General features: G+C 36.1%; 1 protein-coding gene across 1 annotated transcript in view; it reads right to left on the bottom strand.

The window, feature by feature from the left end:
• LOC107595568 (rab GTPase-activating protein 1-like) overlaps positions 1-10,168 on the bottom strand; it is a 117,286-nt gene that overhangs the window by 19,794 nt on the left and 87,324 nt on the right. The window contains exons 16-22 of the mRNA XM_016286002.1: positions 8,562-8,705; positions 8,175-8,216; positions 7,755-7,883; positions 2,497-2,589; positions 1,893-2,003; positions 1,681-1,785; positions 549-632 (exon numbers count right to left, since the gene is read on the bottom strand). Coding sequence (XP_016141488.1) covers positions 549-632; positions 1,681-1,785; positions 1,893-2,003; positions 2,497-2,589; positions 7,755-7,883; positions 8,175-8,216; positions 8,562-8,705 — 708 coding nt within the window. The remainder of the gene's footprint in view (positions 1-548; positions 633-1,680; positions 1,786-1,892; positions 2,004-2,496; positions 2,590-7,754; positions 7,884-8,174; positions 8,217-8,561; positions 8,706-10,168) is intronic.

The following is a 10,168-nucleotide window of genomic DNA, read 5'->3' as shown; positions in this document are numbered from 1 at the left end:
ACAACCCAATAGCTGGGATTGTCCCTTTTTAACCCAGCATTTTTTTTTAGAGTGTACGTTCAGAAAGTGCCAGAATAAGAAGTCCCGGATCCGGCTGTATTTGCACCCTAAAAATCTCTGAAAGCACATCAAAAATTCCATTCCAATCACATCCAGCTGCATCTTGGAGCAAAAAATAAAACTATGGGACAAATCAGCATCTCTACTGAATTACATTAGTCACAAAGAGTTGAGACCATTAGGACAATTCTATGTAGTTTATTTTTTTGAATAATGTAGTCTGTGAATGATCTTAAATTGAATAAGGCAGTGTCTCTAGAATTAACAGAATATTCATTCATATCCTTTAAACTCGTCTGCCATGTTTCCTCAGAAATTTCAAATCCTAGTTCTTTCTCCCATTCTTCCTTCCTTAAGAAAACTTGTAGAGGGAGAAATAAAGGATTGTAGCAGATCATAAATTATCAATAATGCCTTTTTACTTCCTTTACACTGATGAAGACACTTATGGTGTGTGTGTGTGTGTGTGTGTGTGTGTGTGTGTTCACCTGTTTGTATTCTCCAATGATGGAGCCGTTCTTCTTGATCTCAGACTCAGATTTATCCAGTTCTCTCCGACACATCTCCTTCAGCTGAAAACACACAGAGCCCAAGTTAAAAAGTCTGCTTCTTTTTCTCCTAAAAATAAATCACTCATATCACAACGATCCTATGTTTAACCCCCGGGAGACATCTCTCCTGTCTATCAAAGGACAACTGTGTCCACAGGCCATACTGCTGCAGTAATATAAGAGCTGTCTCGGAGGAACCACAGCAATCAAGTCAAACACACACCCAGCAGGCCGAGAGTCTGCCCTCCTCGGGATCATTCCCTGACACCACTCCATCCAGAATACAGGCACAAATACAGCGCATGAACGTCAACTCATTACAGGGTTACCAGGACATACACTTCCAATCATAAAACAATCTGTTTTTTTATCTTAAAATTTGTTTTCTGTATAGGCATTTAACAAAATCCAATAAAACTGAATTAATATGGGATTGTCTCTTTTTAAAAGTAGTTTCAATTCAGAAAGCACCACAATAACCATATAAACCATTTGACATAGATTTTGCTTTTCAGATTATGTGTAATTTATGTTTAATTATATTTTTATACTAGTAATTATATTTATTTCAATGATTATTATTATTATGTATTATTTCAAACATTTAAATGGGAGAGGATAGTAAAGAAAAAGAAACCAAAAATGGTTGAACAGACATCCTAAACACCTTACAAAAAAAAAATTTCACATATATTTTGCTTTCAGGTGATGTGGAAAAAAGCTTCTTTTTCTTTTTTTTTTTAAACGATAATATATTTTCATTATTTATTATATTGATTATTATATTATTTATATATTTAAATGGGTTAACTGGAGTGGACAGTGAAGTAAAAGAAACAAAGAATAGTTAAATACAGTTTAAAGAGCATCCCAGGATGCACCTCAAGAAGTTGGTTTAGAGAACAGAGCTGTAAACCAGGCAGACTTGAAGGAAAATACAAGATAGTCTCAATTTGTTGACAATTTTTTGTTCACTACACAACATGTGTTATGTCATAGCTTTATTTCTGAAACACACTTTACTATTTTGACTGGTAGCAGGTTTTGGCTGATGTTGGAGGTGTCTGACCTGTGCTGACTCTTCCTCCAGTCGTCTCTTCTCATCTTCAGATTCCACCAGTTTCTGTTTAGTGATGAGAAGCTCTTTGTTGAGTGCGTCAGATTTCTCCTCGGCCTAAGGAAAAAGGACACACTGTGTATTAATACACATACCAGAAGCCACAGACATGTGTGAATGTAGATAAATGTTTAAAATAGCGTCAAACTGCCTGAAAGACTTACGTTGTCCAGGTCTTTCCTCAGGGCAATCTTACTGCTGACCAGCTCATGAGCCAAATCGTCATTTTCTTGCTCCAGACGCATGTTAGCATCCTGTAGCCGCCGGTTTTCTCTCTACAGAGCAGACACAGCGTGTGAATGTCTTGTGACAGTCACTATAATGGTTAACTGTGTGGGAATACAAGGAACCTTGGAGAAGAAACCTGATTAAAAATTGACCAGTTAGAGGGAAATATGTCAGAAAGCAATTAACACACTGACTGGACATCCAGTCCTCCGGCTATTGTACTAAAAGACACTCTGCCTGTTAAAAAAGCCCAGCGGTGACCTCTTCTCACATCACTGCTCATTATAAGCACAAAGCACATATGCTAATAGCACGAGATATGGTATAGGCATGGGGGAAAATGAGTTTGAGCTCAGCACAGAGGAGAAAACTAGCTCTGATTGAGGAGGAGAACGAAATCTTAGCCAAGATTAAACACATATGGGCAAACGCACGTGTGCCCTGATGCATCATGTAAATATTCATATGCACACAGTCATGAATGCACATGTGTAAATCCCGGCAGAGACACACACATAAACAGACGCAGGATGAATCTACCTCATATCTCTCGATGGGCGCCTCCTGCTGTTCCTGCTGCTCTCGAATGGTGTGATATTCCTTCTCGTACTTCTTCAGCTTCTTTTGACTGATCTGTGACATACAAAAACAAACACACAGAAGAGGGTATTGACATAGATGTGGACAAAGTACAACTAAGAAAAAAGGTATATCTTATGATTACGCATGTTACATATAATTGCTCTGAGCAAAAATGACAGATGGGCTGAATGAAAATGCAATTCCACACTTTGACAGTAGGTGACGCTCATGGAAATGCAGAAATACAGCAGTTACTGTTGTTATCACTGTGCACAAAGCAGTGCTTTTAAACTTTACTTTATCAGGCATCATACAGTAGCAATAAGAAAAGAAAATGGCATCAAAACGTTTCTGTAGACAGCCAGATCCCTTCAGATATATATAACCTCAACAGTGAATTTTGTTCAAAGGTGACGAGTTTGCAGGTATGCAGGGACACAGGACAGTATTTGGCAAGGCTATAGCAATGTTTAGCAAGGCTTAAAGCTAAAAATATTAGTGCTTATCTGCCTAAAGCTAGTCTGAGTTTCCAACAGCAAAGTCAAATATAGTCAAGAACTAGAAGTGAGTGATGAAAATCTAATATCACTATTTAAGTCATTTTATTTTACAATAACAATATTAATCACAATATACTGTAGTTCTTTTTGCTGGAAATAAGTTTTTTTTTTTTTTTTAGGATGCAAACATTTTAGATGACATTGAAATTTCACAATTCTCAATACCAATTTTGAAACTAAAGCAAAAATTAATACTAGTCCAATTAATATAAATAAAAAGTTTTCAAACTTAGTGAAGACAGTAAACAGTCAGCAATTAAATAAGAACAAAGAAAGTAATTAAAAGTAATAGGACAAATAAATACTAAAGAACAAAGATACAAATGAAATATACTGCTTTTAAGTCTAACATTATTAAGAACTACTGAATTCAATTTAGAATTATTCTTATTAAAGCAACAAAAATAATTCAGTCAAGAGTCAAGTTATTTTTTATTAACAGACAGCAGCAGGTATATGAGGCTGCTGATTTATGACCTAATGTACATATTCACTATATTTACACATCTAATTTCTTCACAAACTGTTTACGTTTAATTAAAGGGGTCATATGATGCGATTTCAAGTTTTCCTTTCTCTTTGGAGTGTTACAAGCTGATTGTGCATAGATAAGATCCCTGAAGTTGCAAAGACTAAAGTCTCAAACCCAAAGAGATATTCTTTATCAAAGTTAAGACTCTGCCACGCCCCCCTAAAACGGCTCGTTCTAACACGCCCCCACATATCTAGGTCACTATGTGGAAATATTTGCATAATGCGCCCAAATGTGCACATGAATAGTTGCAAAGTTGGCATTTTGACCTAATGTTGTATTTGTATTTGACCATTGAATGTCAATAAGCTTTGAAAAAGCTTTTTGGTACTTTTGCTGTTCAGACAGGCAGCCTTCTGCACGTGTGTGTCAGGTGTGTGCCAGAACAGCATGCGAGAACGGAATTGAGTTCTCCTTCACAGCTTTTCGCATTTAAAAATCACTTTTAAATTAATGTTTAAACTAGCAAAGTTTATGTGATGACGCAGCACTGCAATGCCATGTATGCAAAGAGCTTAACAAAATTGCAAGATCCAATCTTATTGGCTGACCTCTGCTCAATTTCAGTCTGTTTGGAAGGTGACATGCAGGTGTTAGTTACTTCACAAGTCAGCCAGACTTTTGGCCCCGTCCTATCAGTTCTTGGTCAGAATCTGCTCTGAAGTGGACCAGACTTGATGTCGATACTCAAGAATCAAGTTCTACACAGCTAGCAAGAATTACTCGAGGTTTTATGACTTCAAAACTGTGAAAGGGCCTGACAAGTTCACCTATCCAAATGCAACAAGACTAACGCTAATTCATTTAACAGGATTTCTGTTCACTCTGGACACAAACACACAAGCTGTTCCACATTTATCCACCTGCATCGAATGACCCAATTTCTGTAACTGAGTGTGTTTTGTGTGTACAGCACCAGTCATTTCTCACCAGAACACTGTGTGAGCAACACGAGAGAGGCAGGTACGTGCGTGTTTGTAAATGAGCTCTATTTAGCACTGACTGCGTCATATCTGACTAGCTCTAGGACACAGAACCGGCTCTGTTCCATATATAATCAGTAATGCTCCCACAGATGAAATGAGATCCATATAAAAGCCCTCAATGTCAAGAGTAGTTCATCAGTCAGCGTGTTTTCAGTGACACCACAGGGAACAATTAGGCCTGGGTGCAGTGAAATGAAAGTGTGTGTGTGTGTCGCAGTGTGTAAAAGCTCTTTTGATCGTGACTGGTGTGTGGTGTCAGTAAAACTGAGGACAACTGGGCCCCTCATATTGAAATAACACACAAACACAACCAAACTCAGTGGTGAAAGTGAGCTTTCAGTGTTGTGATGGGATGGCTTGAATGAGGAGATGAGAAAAAAAGGTTAGTTTGTATTTGGAGGAAAGGGATTGAGAGCTACAGGAAACTCAATCCGTCATGTTTTGACGGCGATGAGGAACTGATACATCAATCAAACAAAGTCTACAGGCAGACAGACAGATACAGTGGTGTTCAGTCTCAGTCCATATGTGACCCTGGAGCACAAAACCAGTCTTAAGTCGTTCAAATGATTTATAAATCTCAATTTGGAAAAATGGACCCTTATGACTGGTTTTGTAGTCCAGGGTCACATATTGAAAATATGGAGATCGATATATCATTTTAAAAGCTTGTTCACTAAAAAATTTAATTTTGGTCATTACACTGAGCTTCCATTTGATGTGCTCTATATATGTGCGTTGATCAGTGTTTATATGTGAGTAAATAACTAAATTTGTTAATCATATAACGTGATCGTGTTTAAGACTCAGATTAAAAACCATGGATTCATATGTATTATTTTTATGAAGTTTTTATGTACTTTTTGATATGTGATAGTTTTGATTATGTGGACTTTCAATAGCTGGAAAAATTATGAAAGAATATAAAAAATATCTTTATTTGTGTTTCAAAGATGAACCAAGTTCTTATGAGTTTGGAACGACATGAGGGTGAGGAAATGGTAACAGAATTTTTTTTTTTTTTTTGTGAACCAGAAAATATTGTTTATTTAAAAATTAAGCTAAAAAAAAACTGAATATAAATATTAGACGAAAGACTTACACGAAAATTAGAAATGTTGCCTTGGCAACTAACTGATGAAATAAGTTTAATAGAAGCATTAAAATTACTAACTGGAAATAAATAAAAACTAAAATTTAAATAAAAATAGATTTAACATATAAATAAATATTTTAACAAAACAAACTAATAGAAATTACAAATACAATTACTTAATTTAACAAAAATGAAAAGGAAAACGGAAATATAAATCTAAAAGTTAATTTAAAATATTAATACAAACTACACTACTGTGCAAAAGTCTTAGGACATTAGTATTTTCACCAACAAAAAAATGGTTGTATTCAGTTATTTCTATCTTTTGCTGTAGTTGTGTCAGTAGGAAATATCAGTTTACATTTCTAAACATTCAATGTGCCATTAATTGTAATAATGCAGTGAGATTTTTGTTTGCACAGTGAGTTTGACAGCAGCCGGTGCTGCAGACAGAGATCTGATCTCAGCATCATCCAGTCCGTCTGAGATTAGATGAACAAACTGAGACAGACTAAATCCAGAAGAACTGTGACGACGTCTCCAAGTCACTTCATGAAACCTTCCTGCAAAGCTACAATACTGTGAACAGTTTTAGGCACAAAAAGTGCTGTAAAATGAGGATGCTTTCAAAAATAATGTCATAAATTGATATTATTTATTAATTAACTTATATTAACTATATAACTAAATATTCACTTAAAAATAAAAATAAATCACTAACTTATTATGTACTTACATAATGTTATGAAAAAACTATATTTCATAAATCACAAATAAATGCAGTAGATGTAAAAATAACATTCAGTAGATCTGAACAACACATGAGGACAGATGCTGTAAATAATCAAAACAGGAACTGAGAACTCTTTAGTATCATGGGTCTCTTTCTTACTCCTGCAGTGTCCTCTGCTGGTCCATCCAAATAATTACATCAATACTTTTTACACCCCATAAAACACAAAAAAGCATAGCAAATCTCAGATAAATGGTCTATTCTCACAAAGAACCTTCAGCCTAAATGAAAATCACATTCACACCAGCACAATATATGGTACAAGTGTATTTAAGAGTTCAACTTGCATCAGTTCCTGGTCCTACTGCCCCAGCTTCTCTTTATCATTTTCTGTGAACTGTCATACTAGCGTAATCGTTGCATTTGTCATTTTTGATGAAGAGGAAAATGTTCTGTCACTTCTCACTTTTTGCACTATCCACTTGTTTTACTTTTAAGGGCTTAAAAAATAAATAATAAACAATAAATAAAATATAATAAATATAAATTATAGATATATATTTTTTTTTATTAAAGGAATAGTTTATCCAAAAATTTGCTGAAAATATTCATCCAAGATGTAGATGAGTTTGTTTCTACATGGGAACAGATTTGGAGAAATGTAGCAATACATCAGTTGCTCACCAGTGGATCCTCTGCAGTGAATGGGTGCCGTCAGAATGAGAGTCAAAACAGCTGATAAAAACATCACAGTAATTTACAAGTAAGTCCATCAGTTAACATCTTGAGAAGTAAAAAGCTGCTTCCTCCAGTGAAAAAGTGCATCCCCTGTTGTCCCCTCACTTAAAAATTCACCAAACATATCTGGACTGTTTTCACTTTTAAACGGTGCTTGAAATTAGTATATTTCTCTCCTGATTCAGATGAGATTACTTTTTCATTGGAGAAAACAATATTATGCATAGAAGACTCATATTTTAGCCAGAAGCAATGGGTTGAAGTTGATTTATCTTATCGTTCTTTGATGTTTTTTTATCAGCTGTTTGGACTCTCATTCTGACGGCACCCATTCACTGCAGAGCATCCACTGGTGAGCAACTGATGTAATGCTACATTTCTCCAAATCTGTTCTGATGAAGAAACAAACTCATCTACATCTTGGATTGCCTGACAGTGATTACATTTTCAGCAAATTTTCATGTATGAGTGAACTATTCCTTTCCATTATGACATTTCCTGATCATCACATTAAATACTCTACATACATCTCAGTTTGAACTAAATAAACAGACTGAACACTGGCCGTTACCTTCATGCTGCATGCTAGCTCCATGAGCTTCTTGGCGTTCTCCTCAGAGCGATAGCGTTTGGGCACTGGCACTCGAAAGAACTTCAGTGCGCCCTCAAAGTCCGTCTGCAGCAGGTCGTCTTTAGATGTCTGTGGACAGACAGAGAACTTTTAAGAAAGTTTCAAGAGACAGACAACACTGCGCCCTCATTTTGTGATCTTGAGTTAATGATGCTCATTTTCTGCTGGTGAGGTGTGATAGTGGTACACCAATTTTGTCTAACATCTTAGTAAAAGCTGTAACCATGACGATGAGAGAGAGGTGATTTGCAGGTTAATTTTCAGGAAACAGCACCCCCTTGCATATTTATTATGTCTCCTTAGTGAAACATCTGAGAAAAAGATGAAGAATCGCAACTGATTTCATATGCACTTCCTTACCTTCAATAATGCAAGGGCCACGTTGAAAATGACACTGATGCCCTGAAAGGAGAAAAAACTATATTGGTAGGATTAAAACTTAATATCAAGTATATTTTCATGCCCATGTCACATAGTTTTATTATATTAGATAAAATGTTTTCAAAGACAGAATTTTTAAAAATGGAAATCATATTAGCTGACCTCGGAAAAAATTTTAAATAATTTTTGGTTTGACTGGATGTTGCTATTGTCATGTTCAATTCAAAATGACAAAAGATGGTTTATAAATATCAAAATAAAATGTATTGCATAAGATAACAGCCCTTAATTATAAATTAACAGGTAAACTAGGCAAAGAGAACATCAGAAAAATATATCTGAAAGCAGGTAGGAATGAAATGTTACCTCACACAGCAGAAGGTCTATGATGTGAAAGACCATGTAAAGAGGGAATTTGGCTGTGAAGAGCGTGAGGAACCACTGGGAGGCATACATGTGTGCTTCCAAACTCAGGTTCAGGAAGTGTGTGTACAGGTCTGGAATGCATTCCTGCAACACACAGAGGCAGAAGACACTGATAATACCGGTCCCTGATGCTGATTGGTCAACACAGTGATCCAGCCATTAAAATATCTAATAGTTTCCACGAAAGTATTAAAGGGGTCATATGATGCGATGTCAAGCTTTCCTTTCTCTTTTGGAGTGTTGCAAGCTGTTCGTGAATAGATAAAATCCCTGAAGTTACAACGACTAAAGTCTCAAACCCAAAGAGATATTCTTTATAAAAGTTAAGAGTCAGCCACGCCTACCTAAAACTCATTCAAACACGCCCCCACATGTCTACGTCACGATGTGGGAAGATTTGCATAACGCCGCCCAAATGTGCACGCAAAGAAAGAAGGCGTGACTTTTATTCTCGCTGTAGTATTGTTGCTGCCGCCGCCGCCATGTCGTGAAGGCGCTGTGTGTTTTGTGGAGGAAAGCGAACCTACTTTGTTTGGTCTTCCAAAAGAGGACACGACTAGAAATCAGTGGTTAAGTTGTATTTACAACACTGTTCCAGAACACTTCAACCCAAATATTCAGATGTGTGCAACAGAGTAGCCTACAATGCCGGTGTTCCGGTGAATTCAGTTCCCCTGTTTCCCCTTCGGCGCGCATGCTGACCCTATACTGTTTATGATGCTGACAAATAATGCTGACTCACAGCCTGTAAGTACGATTTCATATTTAAAGGATTTGCCACTGATGATTCAAACGCGAGTTTTGAGCAGTAACATTTCCGTCACACGCTTGAGGTATTCGGTCAATCACAACGCACTGGATAGCTGGCCAATCACACCACACCTCGCTTTTTCAGACTGATGAGCTTTGTAAAAATCGACGCGTTTCACACAGGCAAAAAAAATAGAGGAGAAACAATAATGTACAGTATGTGGAAAATAATGTTTTTTGAACCTTAAACCGCATAAACACATTTCATTACACCAAATACACAAAATAATGTTATTTTTAGCAACGTCATATGACCCCTTTAAGCAGCATTAACTGTTGATAATGAACTGATACTACAAAATGTTTCTTGAGCAGCAAATCAGCATATTACCGTATTGGCCCGAAAATAAGACGACCCTGATTATAAGACGACCCCCCTTTTTCCAGATGTACCTTTTGGAAAAAGGCTTTTTAAAAACCAAATCTTGTTTTTTCTCAGTAAAACACATTTTGTCTTCAATTATTTTCATATTGCATATTTTCATTTTTGTTTTGAAAGTATGGTAAAAACTGGTAAAATGTACCAACAATCACATTTAAAAAATATACACTTTTTGATATACCATTAAAAAAAAAAAAAAAAAAACAGGTAGCCCATATGAATTAGGACATTTAGGCTATCTATCTAATAGTAGCCTACCAAAATCTTATTAACAGTAGAAGTTAAATCTTACTGTAGTCTTCAAATCTGGGTACTGGCCTATGTTTTAAAATCACAAAGGGAGTTTGGTCCCATC

The sequence above is a fragment of the Sinocyclocheilus grahami genome, unplaced genomic scaffold (assembly GCF_001515645.1).
Source record: "Sinocyclocheilus grahami isolate Dianchi unplaced genomic scaffold, SAMN03320097.WGS_v1.1 scaffold204.1, whole genome shotgun sequence".
In the NCBI taxonomy this organism is placed as follows: domain Eukaryota; kingdom Metazoa; phylum Chordata; class Actinopteri; order Cypriniformes; family Cyprinidae; genus Sinocyclocheilus; species Sinocyclocheilus grahami.
The sequence above is the reverse complement of the archived record's forward strand: the minus strand, read 5'-3'. Positions and strand labels throughout refer to the sequence as shown.